Raw genomic sequence first — 19,465 nt, 5'->3', positions numbered from 1 at the left:
CGCTCCTTCAGGTATACTGGACCGAGGCCGTTTAGGGCTTTAAAGGTCAGCACCAACACTTTGAATTGTGCTTGGAAACATACTGGGAGCCAATGTAGGTCTTTCAAGACCGGTGTTATGTGGTCTCGGCGGCCGCTCCCAGTCACCAGTCTGGTTGCCGCATTCTGCATTAGTTGCAGTTTCCAGGTCACCTTCAAAGGCAGCCCCACATAAAGCGCATGGCAGTAGTCTAAGTGGGAGATGACCAGAGCATGCACCATTCTGGCGAGACAGTCCGCAGGCAGGGAGGGTCTCAGCCTGCGTACCAGATGGAGCTGGGAGACAGCCGCCCTGGACACAGAATTGACCTGCGCCTCCATGGACAGCTGTGAGTCCAGAATGACTCCCAGGCTGCACACCTGGTCCTTCAGAGGCATAGTGACCCCATTCAGGACCAGGGAATCCTCCACGCCAGCCCGCCCCCTGTCCCCCAAGAACAGTACTTCTGTCTTGTCAGGATTCAACCTTAATCTGTTAGCCACCATCCATCCATCTTTCAGCCAAGAACCATGGGGTGGTTTGCATCCTAGCTCATCATTTTGAGATGCTGACAGAAAGGGCTCCATCAAACCTCAATCCGGCCCTGAACTGCTTGCTACCGATTTGAGTGGAAAGATGATTTTCATAGGGTAGGGGGGCACCGGTGGTGCCCTGATGGAGCCAAGAGGGCGGTGGTCCCCAGAATTAGGAGATCCCCAGCCCGCAGCGCGCTCTATAAATCCTAGGGAGTTGCAAGAAAAGGGTCCACGTCGTCTCCACCCCCATGAATCCGGGATGTCGCAACCAGACGAGAGAGGAGGTCTGGGAAGCTGGAGGGAGGAGCCGCGTTGCAAAAAAAGGAGGCGCGTTTTGCAGCCGGGAAGGCGAAGAAGTAGCCGGGCCGGGTCTTGGGCTTTGCAGCCGGGTTGCCAACTGACCCGGAGGAAGCCCCGCCCTCGGCTGCCCTTGTGCCTCCCCGATGCCCTGCTGCGTCCGGGGAGGGAGGAGCCGCGTTGCACCGAAAGGCGAAAAGAAGCGCTCTCTTCTTGCCGGAGAGGCCGGGCGCTTTGCAGCCGGGTTGCCAACGGACCAGCAGAAAAGCCCGGCTGCTCCTGTGCCTTCCGCTGCCCCGTGACGTCGGGGAAGGGAGGAGCCGCCTTGCAAGGAAGAAAGGCTTTTCTTGCACGAGAGGCTTCGCCTCTGCAGGCGGGTTGCCAACTGACCCGGAGGAAAGGCTGGGCTCCTGCTGCTGCGCCGCCTTGCCGCCGCGGAAGCTTCTTGCTCCAGGATGGAGGTAAAAGCGCCTCTGCCTTTTTGCAATGCACCGCCTGCCCCGAGCAGGCCGGGCTCCCTTTCCCCGGCCCGGCAAGCGCCCCCTCCGGCCCAGCAAACGCCCCCTCGCCGCCGCCTGGCTCTTTGTTCCCCCGATGGAGGCGCGCGTAAAGCTCCGGCCCGCAGCGCCTTGCTAAGCGCTGGCGGAGGCCGCCCTCGCTCTCCAAGAGAGAAGGAGGGAGAGAGATCGCTGGTGGGGGGGGGGCATGTTGGGATTCGAACCCAGAACAGCGACAATTTGGGCCCGGCACCTATTTCCCAGGCCTGGAGAAGGAGGACCTGAGTGGTCCAGCTCACTCAAGGTTGTTTATACTGGCCGCCAGTGGCTCTCCAGAAATCATCATCATGGGTGCTGAGCTCCCATGGGCTCCCATGAAAAATGGGTTGCTAAGCTCACCATGGGGATGCAGGTGGCGCTGTGGGTTAAAGCCTCAGCGCCTAGGGCTTGCCGATCGAAAGGTCGGCGGTTCGAATCCCTGCGGCGGGGTGCGCTCCCGCTGCTCGGTCCCAGCGCCTGCCAACCTAGCAGTTCGAAAGCACCTCCGGGTGCAAGTAGATAAATGGGGACCGCTTACCAGCGGGAAGGTAAACGGCGTTTCCGTGTGCGGCTCTGGCTCGCCAGAGCAGCGATGTCACGCTGGCCACGTGACCCGGAAGTGTCTCTGGACAGCGCTGGCCCCTGGCCTCTTAAGTGAGATGGGCGCACAACCCCAGAGTCTGTCAAGACTGGCCCGTACGGGCAGGGGTACCTTTTCCTTTAAGCTCACCATGAACACCTCTTAGAAGGGCAGACACCCACCTGAGAGGTGCTGAAACTGAGTTCTGGTTGAAACCAAGCCTTGATGATGATGATGATGATGAGACTTACAGATTTTCATTTTGCAGTGTACCTGCAGCAGATTGAAGAGTCATTGCAACAGGCGGAAAGTAAAGGATGAACAAAATTATAAAAGAGGCAAGCAGAATGTGGTGCCCGCCCTGTGGAATGCCCTTCCACCAGATGTCAAAGAAATAAACAACTATCTGGCTGAAGGCAGCCCTGTTTAGGGAAGCTCTTAATATTTGATGAATTACTGTATTTTAATATTTTGCTGGAAGCCGCCCAGAGTGGCTGAGGAAACCCAGCCAGATGGGTGGGGTATAAGTAAAAATAATTAATAATTAATAAAAGGGGTTAGAGGTTAGAATAGCAAAGCCATGAATGCCCTAAGCTCAAGGAAGGCAGAATCATATAAAAAAGGAGGTTCTAGTCCTGGTCGAAATCTCAGATTATTTGTAATTTTCTCCATGACAGCTCTCTTCCAGAGTGAGTGGCCCCAAGCATTTGGTGTAAACTTTTGGGCTGCTTTCCACTGAGCTGCAATTGCTATTCTTACTGCCAAGATAATATATCCTTTGGACAATACATTTCCATTGGTATTACCAACAAACCTCTGAACTTATACATCTGGGCCAATTTGGCCGGGGTTAGGTACCATCTGTATAACATCTTCATTACAGATAGGTAGCCGTGTTGGTCTGCCATAGTCAAAACAAAATAAAAAAATTCCTTCCAGTAGCACCTTAAAGACCAACTTAGTTAGTTCTTGGTATGAGCTTTCGTGTGCATGCACACTTCTTCAGATCTTCATTACATTTTCTCTAATATTGTAAATTGTGGTGTTGTCACTGCATGTCATCCAGATTTGTCTTTGGCACTCAGCCTTGACACTGGTCCGTAATAATAATAATAATAATAATAATAATAATAATAATAATAATTTATTATTTGTACCCCGCCCATCTGGCTGGGTTTCCCCAGCCACTCTGGGCAGCATCCAACAAAGATTAAAAATACATTAAATTAAATTAAATTACATTAATGCCATATTCCAGAAAACCTGAGGCGGTCGTAGGGTTTGTTTTTATTTTATTTTATTTTTTTTTTGAGGGGAGAAATGTTTTATTGACCCATTTGAAACAACACTTTGAAACTATTATCACAATGAATAAAATTTTAAGACTGTGAGAACATATTAACCCTTCTACTTCCTTAAACGTAGAACCTGGAAGGTAGTGAGAAGAAAACACAGAAGCAATGAATGGAGAAAGAGGACTTCCATATTATGTGTATATATAAAAAAATAAATTTTTGACGATATGCCATTTCCAGGCTCTTTATACAGTATTTAAAAAAGAACTTTACTTTCATAAACATATAACTTAGAATATCTGATGCACCCATGATATTGCTTGTATGAGTTGAAAAAATCTTTGCTGCCACCTGTAATCAGGTTCCTCACTCCACTAACTGTCATCTGTCAGCATCCTGGGGTAGCATGGATTTTCTAGACTAACAGTGAAGGACCACACATATCTGCTATTTGGGTCCCTGAAGCACAGATTCACACAAAGCGGCAAAACGCTCTTGCAGGTTATTAACAGGATTTTTATTTGAAGTGCATATGCAGAACAAAGGTACAGGGCGATCAGTACGCAACCTGTACACAGTAGTCAGGGTGCGCCCCTTTATATAGATTTGCAAAATATTAATTTTTTTTATACATATTTATTAAAAAAATTTGAATACAAATGCATAAATATTAAACAACATTACTTATATCATAACATAATTTCGTCACTTCTTTGAACTCCCTCGCGTCTCCCGCTCGCACTTGCATCGTTACAAAAAGTTTTTCCAAGCAAATTACCCACTTGTTTGCAATCTTATCTCCGCTCATTTAAATAAAATCTAGCAATTCTCCAAAAAATTTGTATTTTCCTTAATCTCACTTATCGTCAAATTCAGATCTAATTCAGTGGTGGGCAATTATTTATGATCTAGCATCCTTCTTAACATTCAACCAAATTACAATATTTTTGTAAATAAATCTTAAATTTCCTCCAGTCTTCCTCAACCCTCTCCTGTCCCAGGTCTCGGATTCTACCAGTCATCTCGGCCAGTTGCATATAGTCCATCAGCTGCATCTGCCACTCTTCCAGTGTGGGTAGATCTTGAGTTTTCCAGCTCTTAGCGATGAGTATCCTTGCTGCCGTTGTTGCATACATAAAAAATGTTCGGTCCTTCTTTAGCACCTTCTGGCCGACAATACCCAGAAGGAAGGCCTCTGGTTTCTTAGTAAAGGTATACTTAAATACCTTTTTCAACTCATTATATATCATTTCCCAGAAGGCCTTCACTTTAGGGCAGGTCCACCAGAGGTGAAAGAATGTTCCTTCGTGTTCTTTACATTTCCAACATTTGTTATCAGACAAATGGTACATTTTGGCAAGTTTAACTGGGGTCATGTACCATCTATATATCATTTTCATTACATTTTCCTTCAGAGCATTACATGCAGTGAAGTTCAGCCCAGTGGTCCACAACCTTTCCCAGTCCTCAAACATAATATTATACCCAATGTCCTGAGCCCACTTTATCATAACCGATTTAACCATTTCGTCTTGTGTATTCCATTTTAACAGCAAGTTATACATTCTTGATAATACCTTAGTCTTTGGTTCTAACAATTCTGTTTCCAACTTTGATTTCTCCACCTGGAACCCTACCTTTTTATCATTTTTAAAGACTTCTTTAATCTGAGCGTAATGTAACCAGTCTCGCACTTTATCCTTCATTTTCTCCAAACTCTGCAATTTCCAATTGTCTCCATCTTTTTCTAATATTTCCCAATATTTTGGCCATTTGGCCTCCATATTGGGTCTTTTTCGGGCCTTAGCTTCCAGAGGTGAAAGCCACCTCGGAGTTTTGTTTTCCAATAAGTCTTTGTATTTTGTCCAGACATTAAATACTGCTTTCCTGACAATATGGTTCTTAAAGACCTTATTGATCTTAACCTTATCATACCATAAGTATGCATGCCAACCAAAAGCGTTGTTAAAACCTTCCAGGTCCAGTACATCAGTGTCTTCGAGAAGTAGCCAGTCTTTTAGCCAGCAGAAAGCTGCGGCTTCATAGTACAGCTTTAAGTCTGGCAGGGCAAAGCTCCCTCTTTCTTTCGCATCAGTTAGTATCTTAAACTTAATTCTGGGCTTTTTGCCCTGCCAGACAAATTTAGATATATCTCTCTGCCACTTCCGGAAGCACTCCGTCTTGTCCACAATCTGCAATGTTTGGAACAAAAACATCTTTGGTAATACATTCATCTTAACAGCAGCAATTCGGCCTAACAAGGAAAGCTTCAATTTTGTCCAACTATCCAAGTCTCTCTTGATTTCAGACCAACATTTTTCATAGTTATCCTTAAATAGACTCAGATTCTTTGCTGTTATATTTACCCCTAGGTACTTTACTTTTTTAACCACAGTTAGTTCTGTTTCTCTCTGAAACCGTTCCGACTCTGTATCTGTCAGATTTTTCCCCAGCACCTTAGTTTTCTGTTTATTTAGTTTGAATCCTGCCACCCGACCAAAATCTTGAATCAATTGTAATACTCTTATTGTACTAGATTCTGGCTCCTGCAGGGTCAAAACTAGGTCATCTGCAAAAGCTTTAAGTTTATATTGTTTCGCTCCGACCTGAATCCCTTCCACCAACCGGTCCCCTCTGATCATATTCAAGAGCACCTCCAGAACCGATATAAATAACAAAGGGAAAATCGGGCAGCCTTGTCGTGTTCCTTTTTCAATTTTAAACTCTTCGGTAACCACATTGTTTACTATCAATTTAGCCTTTTGTTCTGAATATATTGCATCAATCCCATTCTCAAAACCCCGACCCACCCCCATTTCTTTTAAGTTTCCCTTCATAAATTTCCAAGAGATATTATCAAAGGCTTTCTCCGCATCTATGAAAATTAGCACTGCTTTTGTATTTATGTCTGTTTGCAAAAGTTCCAAGATGTCAATAATGTTCCTTGTATTAGCAAACATGTGTCTACCTGGGAGAAAGCCTGCCTGGTCTTTGTGAATTACTTCATTTAAAACTTTTTTAAGTCTACTTGCCAGGACATCTGCAAATATTTTGTAATCCACATTTAAAAGGGAGATGGGACGGTAGTTCTTGAGTTGTGTCTTTTCAGAATCCGATTTGGGTATCAATGTGATGAATGCTTCCTTCCACGAATCCGGCGCCCTCCTCCCCTCCATAATTTCATTGCTAACCTCCGTCAGTGGTTGTATCAAGTAGTCTTTTAATGTCTTATAATACTTGGAGGTTAGCCCATCTGGCCCTGGAGATTTGCCCAATTTCATGTTCTGAATGGCTTTTTCAATCTCTTGGGGTGTTATTTTACTGTTCAAGAGTGATCTATTTTCTTGTGACAGTTTTTTAAGTCCATTTTTCTCCAAAAATTGTTTAATCTCAACCTCGTCCTGCGGCCCTTGAGTATATAATTTTTTGAAATATTTCTGAAAACACTTTCTAATCTCCGTGGGGTTCTGAATATTTCTTCCTTCAATTTCCAAATTTGTAACTGTATTTAATTTTTGTCTCTTCTTCAACTGCCAAGCTAGCAGTTTCCCACATTTATTTGCCGATTCAAAAGTTTTTTCGTAGGGTTTGTTTTTAGGGTGAGGAGGACCGTGTTGCGGCAAACCTTGGCATCTTTCATGGAGGGACGTTGGCTTCCATCTGCGTTGCCAGGGGTTGGGCTGGATGACCTTTGTGGGGTCCCTTCCCCCTCTACAATTCTGCGTTTTCATTTCCGCAGGTGACGTTTGAGGACGTGGCCGTCTACTTCTGCCGGGAAGAGTGGGCAGAATTAATTCCGTGGCAGAAGGAACTCTACCGGGGTGTGATGGTGGAAAACTATGAGGCGGTCCTTTCCGTGGGTAAATATACCACCGTCCTCTGGATCTCGGTTCGCTGGTGGGGGGGGTGAGGCTGTGGTGGTTGGTCCAGTGGTCCAACGCTGGCTTCATTTGCAGAGCCCATTAGTTACTCAGAAGTAGACTGCCTCTCCTTGTGGAAGTTCAGTTTAGCTCTCATGGCTGCTGTTTGATTGATAGGCCTATCGTCCTCCATGAATTTCAATTTCTTAATCATATTTTTTAAAAGTGATGTACATACAATTTAACAAATTTAGTTCTGTTTCCGTACAGTAACCCCTTAGCATTTTGTCTTTTTCACCCTTCCGTCCGTGATGTTTTCTTCAAATCCTTTCCTCTACTGCCTTAGAAATAATACTTATTTCTATTACATATATCCTACGTTACATTCCTTTATCATTCTCATTCCTTTGCTTAGATTTCCAAACCTGCCTGCAATTTCATTTGACTCGGATAATCTGAAAAGGGGTCCATGAAATTTCTCCGCAAGTGTCGTTTTGCTAAATAGAAGAGATCAAGGGGCATTTTCGCCCAGGCTCAGAGAGTTCTTTCTTCTCACTGAAGGTGGCAGCCGCAAACAGAGCGCGATATTCATGCTCTTTTCACAGCATCTGAGACTGAGCGATATACTGCCCCTGACTGTGGAGGTTCTGTTAAGCAGCCATCCGAGCTAATAGCCATTGAGAGATTATCCTCCAGAGCTGGTGGGTTAAATGCCTTCTGTAAAGAGGCCTCAGTGGCACTGCCCACCATTTGACTTCACTGGGTGACCTCCAGCATATTGGGAAAGGGGCAGAATTCGTCCCTGGCCTCTCCCTGGCTGCTGGATCTGTGGGAATGTTCAGGGATGCAGGAGAGGATATATTGTCTGATTATAGCCTTTCCAACTTGTGTAAACAAGTTCACAATTTAGCAGAGTACCGTAACATCCCCCTTTTTAAACTCACAGCGGATGCTAAAGCCTCTATAATAACTGTTCTGGTATTTTCCCCTTATTCCCTCATAAAAGATAAGACATGACACAATCTTGTACAAAAGTAAAAAAAGGTTTACTCACACATCATTCTGTTCACAATAGGATCCCAGAAGGCAGACTTAGCTTAGAAAAGTAACATATACCTAGAAACTATCTCATAAGGAGACAGTCCCTTACACATTCCTCCCCATGTGTAAACATGTTCACTCTAGGAATGTTGTACTTGACTGCTCTTGTGTTTCACATCCCATAGGATCAGACCAAACTCATGTCTAGTCCAGGATCCTCTTCTTACAGTGGGTGGTGGGAAGAAGGACTCAAACGCCATTCAAATTAGCCTTTATAACCTGAAATCAAGTCCTTCATGTATCACAGGGTTAAACTGTGGAACTTTCCGCCACAGGATGGCCACTAACTTGAGTGGCTTTGAAAGAGGATCATGCGAATCCATGGAGGAGGAGAGGGCTATGGAGGGCTCCTGGCCAGGACGGCTCTGTTCCACTTTCCTGGGCACTTCCCGTAACAGACATCTGGGCTTTGGAGTAGATGACCCACAGGCTCCCTTCCTTTTTTTTTTTTATAATAATTTTTATTCGTTTTTCAGACAGATAATAAAAACAATATAGAACAATATAGCTTCAAAATCATCATTTCACACCCTTCTTTCTTTTGACTTCCCCATACCTCCCCATCCCTGCATCCTTGTTTAATGGTTCTTTAGCAACCCTTAGGTCCATTGTCTTAATTCCCTTTCATAAAGTTTCCTTTAGTTTTTTTAATTACTGCTGCAATTCTTTACCTCTTACCCCCTGACATCTTAACATTCCTCAATTTTACAATTGTTTTTAAGATATATTTTAAATTTCTTCCAGTCCTCTTCCACTGTCTCTTTCCCCTGGTCACGGATTCTGCCCGTCATCTCGGCCAGTCCCATAAAGTCGATCACCTTTGTTTGCCATTCTTCCAGAGTAGGTAGTTCTTGCATCTTCCAATACACAGGCTCCCTTCCAACACAACAATTCTCTGATTCTCTGATGCTGGACTAGGTGGGCCCCTGGCCTGAAATACTGCCAAAATAAAATGGAAGTGTCTCTCTCCCACGCAGGCCGCTTGTCTGTGAAACCGGAGATCATCAGCAAAATTGAACGGGAGGAGGCCGAGCTGTGCATTGGAGAGTTTTGGAAGCCCTCCCAGTGGAGAGACCCTTCAGGCCAGTGGCTAGGTCAGTAGTCCATGTTGCGTTCTAGTTCCCCCCACTCTCTTTTTGAAAGCTGCACAACAGCCCTTGGAGGTAGGCTGGCCTCAAATTCACCCTGCGAGATCTTTGCAGCCAGGAGGTCTTAACCATATAGCTCAGAGCTGGAGCACTTGCTTTTCAGGCAGAAGACCAGCAGGTCCAGTCCTTGACGTCTTCAGATCGGATTGGGAGACAGCCCTGCTGGAGAACTGCTGCCAACCAGTGCAGACACCACTGAGCTAGGCAGGCTATTAGATCTGACGTAGCAGAAGGCGACTTCCTGAGCTGAATTGTCAACCAGCCCCTTTTCTGGAACCATGAGGACTAGAATATTGTTTTATTTTTAGGGGAAAGAGCTGCTGCCAGCCAGTGTAGACAGCCCTAGGCGGCCCAATAGATCTAGGTGGCCCGAGGCGACTTCCTGTGTTTCCGCAAAGGTCCACGAGAGTTGCAGGCTGCCAAGTGGGGGTTGTCCTTTTGGGGAGGGAAAGAGGAGGTGTTGCAAAGGGCCCAGGCTGAGATGGTGGGACTGCCATCCCAGCCTCGCAGGGTTGTTGTTGCAGCACCAACATGGGAGGGCAGCCTTGCGGGAAAGTCGGGAGGCCCAAGTTCCAGCTTCTGCCTTAAACTTCTCTCCGAAGCCCTGTATCCCCCTTGTGGAAAGAGCTGATTTAATGGCTGAGTTAAACTGAGTTAAAGCACCAGTCCGCTTAGTACCATCTGACACTGGCATCTTAGACCCTTGGCGGGCTGCGCATTTGTTATCTGCCGGCTTGTTTTGCGCAAGACTTGCACCACACTGCCTGTGGGCTGGCTCTTGTTTCAAAGCGTCTCCAAGTCCTGAAATAGTTCCAGAGAAAGCACTTCTTGCAGGCCTTGTGCAAACTGCTCCGCTTGCTGCCACAGGGGTCATGGCTACTGATGAGTTTGGGGTTGAGGAAGCAAAGCTGGGACTCTTTAAAATACCCAGCGCACTTCCTTCTTTCAGAATTTAAAGGGACCATCAAACTCACGTTCTCGCTTTGACACTACTGACCGCTGCATTACGCAGAGGCAACACTGGGGTATCCTCGGGTCCCGAAGGATCAGATGCTTTTGCAACAAGAGCACTAAATTTGAATGCGCCAGCAGACACTGACGGCAGCACTTCTGCTTCTGTCGATTTTGCAACTGGAGATGAAAATCTGTACCGAGGACTGCTGGCATTACTGGCTGGTTGCTCCTTTTTAGCCACTGATTGCGCAGAACTGACAGGCGAAGATGAGGCAGTATTTTGGCAAAGGTGACGTACTGATGGGCAAATATATTTCTGGTAGTGCTGGCATATCCATTTCCTCCTCTTGTGCAGGTTTTAGTACATAGTGGACACCTCTTTCCCTTCTCATCTTGCCGCCATTACCTCCTACTGTTGGTTGCAAAGGTACTGAACCTGGGAGTTTGTGAAGCTTTCTGGCGATTCTATCTTCTGGTCTACTGCCAGATTTTTCTCTTCCCGCCCCGACCTGGCCACAGTGATCCATGCGACGGGCACCTCCAGGCTTGACTACTGTAATTCGCTCTACACGGGGCTGCCCTTGAAGCTGTCCCAGAAACTCCAGCGGGTGCAGAATGCTGCAGCGAGGCTCCTCATGGGGTCTCTGCCATGGGAGCATATTCATCCAGTGCTTTTCCAGCTGCACTGGCTCCCGGAGGAGAACAGGGTCAGATTTAAGGTGCTGCTTTTGACTTTTAAAGCCCTTCACGGCCTAGGACCCTCGTACCTACGGGACTGCCTCTCCCAGTATGCCCCACGGAGAGCCTCAAGGTCCATAAATAGCAACACCCTAGCGGTCCCGGGCCCTAAGGAAGTTAGATTAGCCTCAGCCAGAGCCAGGGCCTTTTCAACACTGGCCCCAGCCTGCTGGAACGCTCTGTCTCATGAGACCAGGGCCCTGCGGGATCTGATTTCTTTCCACAGGGCCTGTAAGACAGAGTTGTTCCGCCTGGCCTTTGGCTTAGAATCAGTTTGATTCCCTCCCCCTCTTTCCTTTTTCCTTTCTCCTCCTGTGATGAGGCTGCATTTTAATGTTTCAGTGTTGTATTTTAATGTTGTTTTTAAGTTGTATTCATTCAACTTGTTTTTATTATTGCTTGTTAGCTGCCCTGAGCCTGGGGTTGGCTGGGGAGGGCAGGGTATAACTAAAATTTGTTGTTGTTGTTGTTGTTGTTGTTGTACAGTGGTACCTCTGGTTGCAAACAGGATCCGTTCCGGAGCACCATTCGCAACCTGAAATGAACGCAACCCACATCTGCACACGCGCGGGTCACGATTCTCCGCTTCTGTGCATGCCCGTGACGTCATTTTGTGCGTCTGTGAATGCACGAGTGGCGAAACTTCAGGTTACAGACTCCGCTAACCCTAACCATAACCCTTTCTGGTACTTCCGGGTCACTGCAGGATGCAACCTAAAAAAATATATCATGAAGGAAACGTAACTAGAGGTATGACAGTACTCCCTTATGGATCATCTCCGTTCTTTGTCAAATCTTGTGAAAGTCGGGAGGCGGACAACTGTCAATAAAACACGTCTCAGTCCTGCCAGCAGATTGTATGTGAGATTTCTCCCCCAACCCCCCAGCAGGGACGCTGACGCCCTTTCCTTTCTTCCCAGCAGGAGATGGCATCAGGATGGCAGACGATGAAGACCTTGAAAGGGCAGCCCCCATTCGGCGGCGGCGCGGGAGAAGGAAGAAGGTCCCGTCTTCAGCAATGGAGAAGCAGACGGCGATCGCGCCCCCCCAGGACAAGCGCCCCCCGAAGCTGACGCTGAAGATGAAACCTCCCAAGTGCCCCGAGTGTGGCAAGAGCTTCTTGAGCAACGTGGCGATGGTCATTCACATCCGGACGCACACCGGGGAACGGCCCTTCAAGTGCCACCTGTGCCCCAAGGGCTTCCCCTCGCGGGGGGACCTGAAGCGGCACATCAAGACCCACCTGCGCCCCAAACGGAGCCCGCCTCCCCCCGTGGAGGCCGCCTGCGGGGGCAAGAAGCGCCTGGCCGCCAAGCTGCAGCTGCTGAGCCACCTGCAGCGCCCGCCGGACCCCCGGAAGCCCCACGTGTGCGCCCAGTGTGGGAAGGGCTTTGGCACGCCCCAGAGCCTCCAAAAGCACCAGGGGACCCACTCCACCGAGCGCCCCTTCTCGTGCGCCCAGTGCGGGAGCAGCTTCCGCCTGAAGCAGATCCTGGTGGCGCACATGGACTGCCACGCCACCGAGCGCCCCTACCCGTGCCAGGAGTGCGGGAAGACCTTCGTGCAGGAGCGTGGCCTCCGCAGCCACCAGCTGGTCCACACGGGTGAGAAGTGCTTCTCGTGCGAGGCCTGTGGGCGCCGCTTCGCCTACAAGCAGCACTTCCTCAAGCACCTCCGCCTGCACACCGGGGAGCGGCCCTACTCGTGTGCCGAGTGCGGGAAGACCTTCCGGGACCGGGCGACGCTCAGCATCCACAACCGGATGCACACGGGCGAGCGCCCCTACAGCTGCCCGTTCTGCGGCAAGGCCTGCCGGCAGAAGCAGCACCTCAACAGCCACCTGAAGGTGCACCGGGGAGAGGTGCTCCCCCCCAGCGACGGCACGGGACGGGCCCTGCAGAAGGCCTGGGCGAAGGAGAAGCCCCACGCCTGCCCCAGGTGCGAGAAGCGCTTCCGCAACAAGCACGTCATGAGGGCCCACCTGCTGACTCACGAACAAGAGTCCTTGTCCGCCGGGGACGCTGGCCCGGCCCAGGCAGAGGCCAAATCCCCCAGCGGGAGAGGCGGGGGTCGGAAGCAGCCCGCCTCTCTGCATGCAACTGCCCCCCCTGAAAAGTTGCCTTTTGGGTGTGCTCATTGCGGGAGGAAGTTTCCGCAGCGGAAATCTCTCCTGTTGCATCAGAGGAGCCACAGGTGAGGAGGGATGGCTCCCGCCGAGAGTCCAATCCTGGCATCCTTTTGGGAGGGAGCCTTGCATTTTGACAGCAGTACATCATACTGAGCAAATCAAACCTCATGAAGAAAGCAACTCGTGTCGTGCCCTCTGATTAGTTCCCGAGACTGAAAGTCCCCGTCACTGCAGGGCTTTCCCCAAGCAATCGGAGACTATGCCTGCAAGAAGCCTGTCTCTCCCCTGCCCTTTTCATGCCTCTTCTGGTTCAGCATGGCAGAGGTGAGCTTGTTGCAGCAGGAGGAGGAGATGCCGGTGCCTGTTCCCCAGCCAGACCCATCTCTGCCTCTTGGCCGTCGTCCTCTCCTGCCTCAGCTTCTGCCTCTGAGTCTGGACTGCTCTCTGCCACGGACTCTTCCCGCTCACTAAGCCCTGTTTCCTCTTCAGCTTCAGACACCTCCTCCTCCCAGTCTCCTGCTCCTTCCCATTCATTGGCATCCCACCGCCCCTCCCCAGGCTCTGAGCCTTCTTCCCTTGGGGGTTCGCCGGCTGGTTCCTGCTCCCATTCCTCTACGTCCGACAATTCCATGATAGATAAAAATATGCCAACCTGCTTGGTTCCCAAACCTTTTTGGCCAACACCCCCCTCCCCGGGGACAATGCAGGAGTGCTCCTTTGGGGATGAAGTTAAACCATTGGAGAGTTACAGCGCCTGCCGTGGCTGGAGAGACCGATGCAGGAGAGACATGTTTTGTTGCAGTTGAGGCAGAGGAAGGCGCCCGGTTGTGCTGCTGCAGATACACCTATAAAAAGCATTCTTCAGCATAGCGGTCTGCATGATCCACTGTGGAAGATAACTGCACCATAAAATTCAAAAGAGAAACGCTCAGTTGAAGTTTTTCAAAATGCAATTACACCTGTTTAGTTTAACTAATTCAACAAAACTTAGGGGCTTGGACTGGTGGTAGCCGCTTTTCAAAGTTTGATAGTCGTTTACTCCCCTCTTGAGCCATCCCAGTTTGGGAGTCACTGGCCCAGCCTGAAAAGGGCCATGGGAATCTCTAACTGGGAGTGACCTTGTTCCCTTTAATGATTCTTCTGTGTGGGCCAGACCCCTCTCTGTCCTGCCCCCCCCCCACTCCTTGTGTTTCTAGAAGTTATGTTCAAGCAGAGGTGGGGAATTTCAAGTTTGAAAAAAAGATATGCAAATGTTAATATGAAATACCCAGTATCTTGGAATATTAAAGATGAACCAATTAAACAAAAACAAACTGAAAAGGGGAAAAGAAAAAGGAGAACTTCAAAATATCCACCCCAACAATTCTGCGTTCTATAAACCAATGTTTTCTTCAATCCTCAAACCCTGATCTCACAAATTGATTTTCTTTTTCACACAAAAGCTCCATAAGAAGTTGTAGTAAATATCAACAATGATTTTTCTCTTAATGAAACACATCAATTAGCTAAGAGCCATTCTTTCATGGTAGAACCAACAGGTTGTTTTGACTCAGGCCAGCGCTAAGAGACAGCGGGGAAGATAAATCTGTGGCAGGGAGTTCCACAGTTTAACTATTATAATTAATGTACAGTGGTACCTTGGGTTACATACTGTCAGAGCTGCCTCCAGGTCCCAGCTCACAGAGGACCAACGCTAGGCTGTAGTTATGTCTTTATTGAGGTTCAGTTTCCATTTTAAAGCCGCAGAGCGCAGCTCTACGTCTCGACCTTAGACCGGCGAAGTCCCGTCTGAGTCTCCGCCCCTTCCACACCAGTTTAACACTCTCGCTTTGCTCCACCTCTTCCTAAGTTCCTTTCTCCTCTGGGCCCTCCTGCCCGCTAGGGTTTCATCCTTTCTGGACTCCTCTGACGCTGACCCTGATGATTCTTCCCCCTCCTTCCGGCGGGCTTTAGGACCTGGTTCCCTATCCAGGCTACCTTCTGTGCCGCTCGCCTGTACATTTGAACTTGGTGCGCACTCCCAGCCTGCAACTTTCCTCTTGACCGTTCCCTCGCTCTCCGATGGAGGCGTGGCCAACCCTGACTCATCTTCTCTCGCTGGTGGTGAATATGTGGGCTCTGATACCTCGGACTCCTCCCCCCCACTACGCTCTGGTGGGGAAGCTGGTCCTGATTTCCAACTGCTGCTCTGGGAGTCCCCGCTGGCCCCTTGCTTCTGGGGTGTCCCCCTTGGGTCCCCCCTTGCCCTGCCCATCGGCACCCCCTTCTGTGAATCTTCTGATTCGCTGGAGAGGCTCATGGAATCTATCGGGCTGCTGTCATCTTCTCCTACGCTGCCCTCGGATTGCTCCCCCTCGCTCTCCATCTCCTCTCCTCCCTGCGCTCCCGCTGAGTCCCTGACACATACGCTTCAGGTTACATATGCTTCAGGTTACAGACTTCACTAACCCAGAAATATTACCTCGGATTAAGAACTTTGTTTGGTCGGGTGGCGGGATTCAAATTGAATAAGCAAAAAACTAAGGTTTTGGTAAAAAATCTGACATCTTTGGAAGCAGAAAGGTTTCAGAATGAGACAGAATTAAATGTGGTTAAAAAAGTGAAGTACCTAGGGGTTAATTTGACTGCTAAAAATTTGAATTTATTTAAAGATAATTATGAAAAATGTTGGTCAGAAATCAAAAAGGATTTAGAAATTTGGTCAAGATTGAAACTTTCCTTGCTGGGTCGAATTGCAGCTATAATGTATTGCCAAAGATGTTGTTTTTGTTTCAAACTCTACAGATTGTGGACAGAGTGGAATGTTTTGGAAAATGGCAGAAAGATATTTCTAAGTTTATCTGGCAGGGCAAAAAGCCCCGAATAAAATTTAAAATATTAACTGATGCAAAAGAAAGAGGGGGGTTTGCCCTGCCAGATTTAAAGTTATATTATGAAGCTGCAGCTTTCTGCTGGATGAAAGATTGGCTACTTTTTGAGAACACTGATGTCCTAGATCTGGAAGGGTTTAACAATGCTTTTGGTTGGCATGCATACTTGTGGTATGACAAGGTAAAGATTCATAAAATGTTCAAAAACCATATTGTCAGAAAAGCAATATTTATTGTCTGGACAAAATATAAAGACTTACTAGAAAGTAAGACCCCGAGATGGCTATCACCAATGGAGGCTAAGGCCCGGAAGAGACTCAATATGGAGGCCTGCTGGCCGAAATATTGGGAAATAATAGAAAAAATTGGAGACAAATGGAGGTTGCAGAGCATGGAAAAATTAAAGAATAAGGTGCAAGATTGGTTACATTACGCTCAATTTCAAGAGGTTTTTATATTGGATAAAAAGATAGGATTCCAGGTGGAGAAGTCGAAATTAGAGACAGAACTGTTGGAACCAAAGACTAAGGTACTTTCGAGAATGTATAACTTGCTGCTTAAATGGAACACACAGGATGAGACTGTTAAATCAGCCATGATAAAATGGGCTCAGGATATAGGGTATAACATTATGTTTGAGGACTGGGAAAGGTTATGGACCACCGGAATAAAATTCACGGCATGTAATGCCTTGAAGGAGAATATTATGAAAATGATATATAGGTGGTACATGACCCCAGTCAAGCTTGCAAAAATATATCACCTGTCTGATAATAAATGTTGGAAATGTAGAGAGGCTGAGGGGACATTCTTTCACCTCTGGTGGACATGCCCAAAAGTGAGGGTCTTCTGGGAAATTATCTATAATGAACTAAAAAAGGTATTTAAATATACCTTTGTTAAGAAACCGGAGGCCTTCCTCTTGGGCATTGTCGGCCAGAAAGTGTCAAAGAAGGACAGAAATTTCTTTATGTATGCGACAACAGCAGCAAGAATACTTACTGCAAAGTATTGGAAGACACAAGACTTGCCCACACTGGAAGAGTGGCAGACGCAATTGATGGATTATATGGAATTGGCTGAAATAACTGGCAGAATCCGAGACTTGGGAGAAGAAACAACGGAAGAGGACTGGAAGAAGTTTAAGGACTATTTACAAAAACAATATAAGTTGTATGAATGTTAAGTATCTGCACGATTTAGAAAATCTCAGTTCCAGCAAATAGATTTTGTAAAATAGAAAATTAAGTTATAAGTAAGAAAAGGTCGAAATTTAAGGCAACAATATGTTTAAATTTAAGGTATGAGTAAATGATAAAAATTATCTTAAATTTAGAAGTATAATATTTGGAAAGTACAAAATAAGGTATGAAACAAGGTAATAATTTGCTGATATTTTTAATATAAATAATGCAGGGTAAAGGAGATGTGAGGAAGTCCAGTTAGTTATATATATAAAAAAATTTGTATTGAATGGTTGGTTTTTTCTTTTCCTTTTTTATTTTTTATTTCTTTTTTTTCTATATGGTTTTTTGGTGTATTTGTTTTGGCTTTTTTGTGGACTATTTTTTGGTGAAGGGATCTTGTATGAAAATTTAATAAAATATTTTTTTTTTTTTTTTTTAAAAAAAGAACTTTGCTTCAGGATGAGAACAGAAATTGCACGGCAGCAGGAGGCCCCATTAGCTAAAGTGGTGCTTCAGATTAAGAACAGTTTCAGGTTAAGAACGGACCTCCGGAACGAATTAAGTACTTAACCCGAGGTACCACTGTATTCTTTTACGCATTCTTCACCCCAAGTTCCCAGGCTGTGATTACAGCATTAAAAACAACATTAAAAACCATTTGAAACTGCGCTCCGTGAGGGGCTTCCTTGTCTCTGTCCTGACAGGAGATGTGAAAGTGAATTGGTGTTTGTTTACATGCCAGAGAAGAAGCTGCCCTGGTCTGCTGCAAGAAATGCAATATCGGAGGCATGCGGCACCTTCAGAGACCCAGCAAAAGTTCTTGCAAGAAGCATGTGGTTTGAGGATCTGGAATGTAAGCAGCCAGGTCCGGAGGAAAGGAAGTGTGGAAAGGGCAGGTGGCGATAATTGGCAAGAGATTGCATTTCAACCTCTTCACGTATCCTAATGCAGCAGTTCCACGTTCCAAGTATGTTATGGTGATCTGCTGTAGACTGTAATAAATTCGTTGCTATTTGTAAAGTTAGTGGCTTAAAGGAGAGCAAGAAAAATTCAAACAGTAGCAATCAAATTTCCTAGAATGTAGATTGTATAGTTATATATCTCAAAGTCAAGCAATATACAAAAAGAAAATTTAAGCATTCTCCTTAAGGTGCCGTGAAACACCTTTGGTGGTATTTTAAGTGAAACGCTGGAAGGTTCTGGATCCAGAACACATTATTTGAAGTGCAACAAGGAGCCATTTCAAATAAACATTTATATAAAATGAGCAAGAACTTTCTGAGTTGCACAGGGCTACAACCCAACACCCACCATAAAACACAGGAAGCTCCCTTATACTGAGATATAGCTAGTCCTATATTGTCTACACTGACTGGCAGCAGCTCCTGGATTTCAGAGGAGGGACGTTCCCAGTCTCTACCAGAAGAGACTGGTGATGGCACCTGGATCTTTTGCATGCAGGGCAGATGGTCTGCCACTGAGTTATGGACTTCCCAAACAAGACATGTCCTTCTGCTGAGTCAGACCATGCCTCCATGTAGTATTACCTGCACTGGCTGGCAGCAGCAGCAGTGTTCAATGCTACTGCTATTCACTGCAGACCCCTTGGGATTAATGAACCTGAGTGAGTCCTGTCCGTTGACTTCCATGGCTCTATTCTGAGTGGGGCTAGCAGTGAATATCTCACCCCAGGGTTTTGGGCTGCTGTCGTCTCGCCCAGACTAGTGGGAGACTGAGCCCGGGACAGGTACGGTAAGTTGACCTGTCTAGGACTGCACTCTTAAAGATAATGGTAAAGGGACCCCTGACCATTGGGTCCAGTTGCGGATGACTCGGGTTGCAGTGCTCATCTCGCTTTACTGGCCGAGGGAGCCGGCGTACAGCTTCCAGGTCATGTGGCCAGCATGACTAAGCCGCTTCTGGAGAACCAGAGCAGCGCACAGAAACGCCGTTTACCTTCCCGCCAGAGCGGTACCTATTTATCTACTTGAACTTCATGCTCTCGAACTGCTAGGTGGGCAGGAGCAGGGACCGAGCAACAGGAGCTCACCCCGTCGTGGGGATTCGAACCCCGACCTTCTGATTGGCAAGTCCTAAGCTCTGTGGTTTAACCCACAGCACCACCCGCGTCCCTTATTGCACTCTTAGCGTTGCCCAATAAAGGCATTTGCAAACCCATCCAGAAACTGAACTGCGTGATCCTATGCCTGTTTCCTC

At 47.1% G+C, this 19,465-nt stretch overlaps 1 protein-coding gene and 2 long non-coding RNA genes across 3 annotated transcripts in view; 2 read left to right on the top strand and 1 right to left on the bottom strand.

Moving 5' to 3' along the window:
- The window catches only part of LOC307199339, a 68,468-nt gene extending 54,352 nt beyond the window's left edge, over nt 1-14,116 (top strand). Inside the window, exon 2 of the long non-coding RNA XR_013831899.1 lies at nt 13,704-14,116. This is a non-coding gene — a long non-coding RNA (uncharacterized lncRNA). The remainder of the gene's footprint in view (nt 1-13,703) is intronic.
- LOC307199187 (uncharacterized protein) lies at nt 477-14,116 on the top strand. Its single transcript, XM_079946922.1, has 4 exons — nt 477-1,312; nt 7,002-7,122; nt 9,201-9,317; nt 11,987-14,116. Exons 1-4 carry the CDS (start codon nt 1,307-1,309, stop codon nt 13,258-13,260), a joined length of 1,518 nt encoding a protein of 505 aa, XP_079803048.1. The 5' UTR covers nt 477-1,306; the 3' UTR covers nt 13,261-14,116.
- A 576-nt stretch (nt 14,117-14,692) lies between these two features.
- On the bottom strand, nt 14,693-17,634 carry LOC307199390. The gene is made up of 2 exons (XR_013831961.1): nt 15,611-17,634; nt 14,693-14,854 (listed from the first exon to the last, which is right to left on the bottom strand). It is a non-coding gene; the product is annotated as an uncharacterized lncRNA (long non-coding RNA).
- Nucleotides 17,635-19,465: the final 1,831 nt, after the last annotated feature.

The sequence above is a fragment of the Podarcis cretensis genome (assembly GCF_951804945.1).
Source record: "Podarcis cretensis genome assembly, chromosome: 12".
Classification (NCBI taxonomy): domain Eukaryota; kingdom Metazoa; phylum Chordata; class Lepidosauria; order Squamata; family Lacertidae; genus Podarcis; species Podarcis cretensis.
Note: the sequence above shows the minus strand (reverse complement) of the source record. Positions and strands in the feature narration are given on the sequence as shown.

Coding starts and splice junctions, on each gene's coding strand:
- LOC307199187 (XM_079946922.1), top strand. Junction 7,123..9,200: donor TGAGGCGGTCCTTTCCGTGG/GTAAATATACCA, acceptor TCTCCCACGCAG/GCCGCTTGTCTGTGAAACCG. Junction 9,318..11,986: donor CCCTTCAGGCCAGTGGCTAG/GTCAGTAGTCCA, acceptor TCTTCCCAGCAG/GAGATGGCATCAGGATGGCA.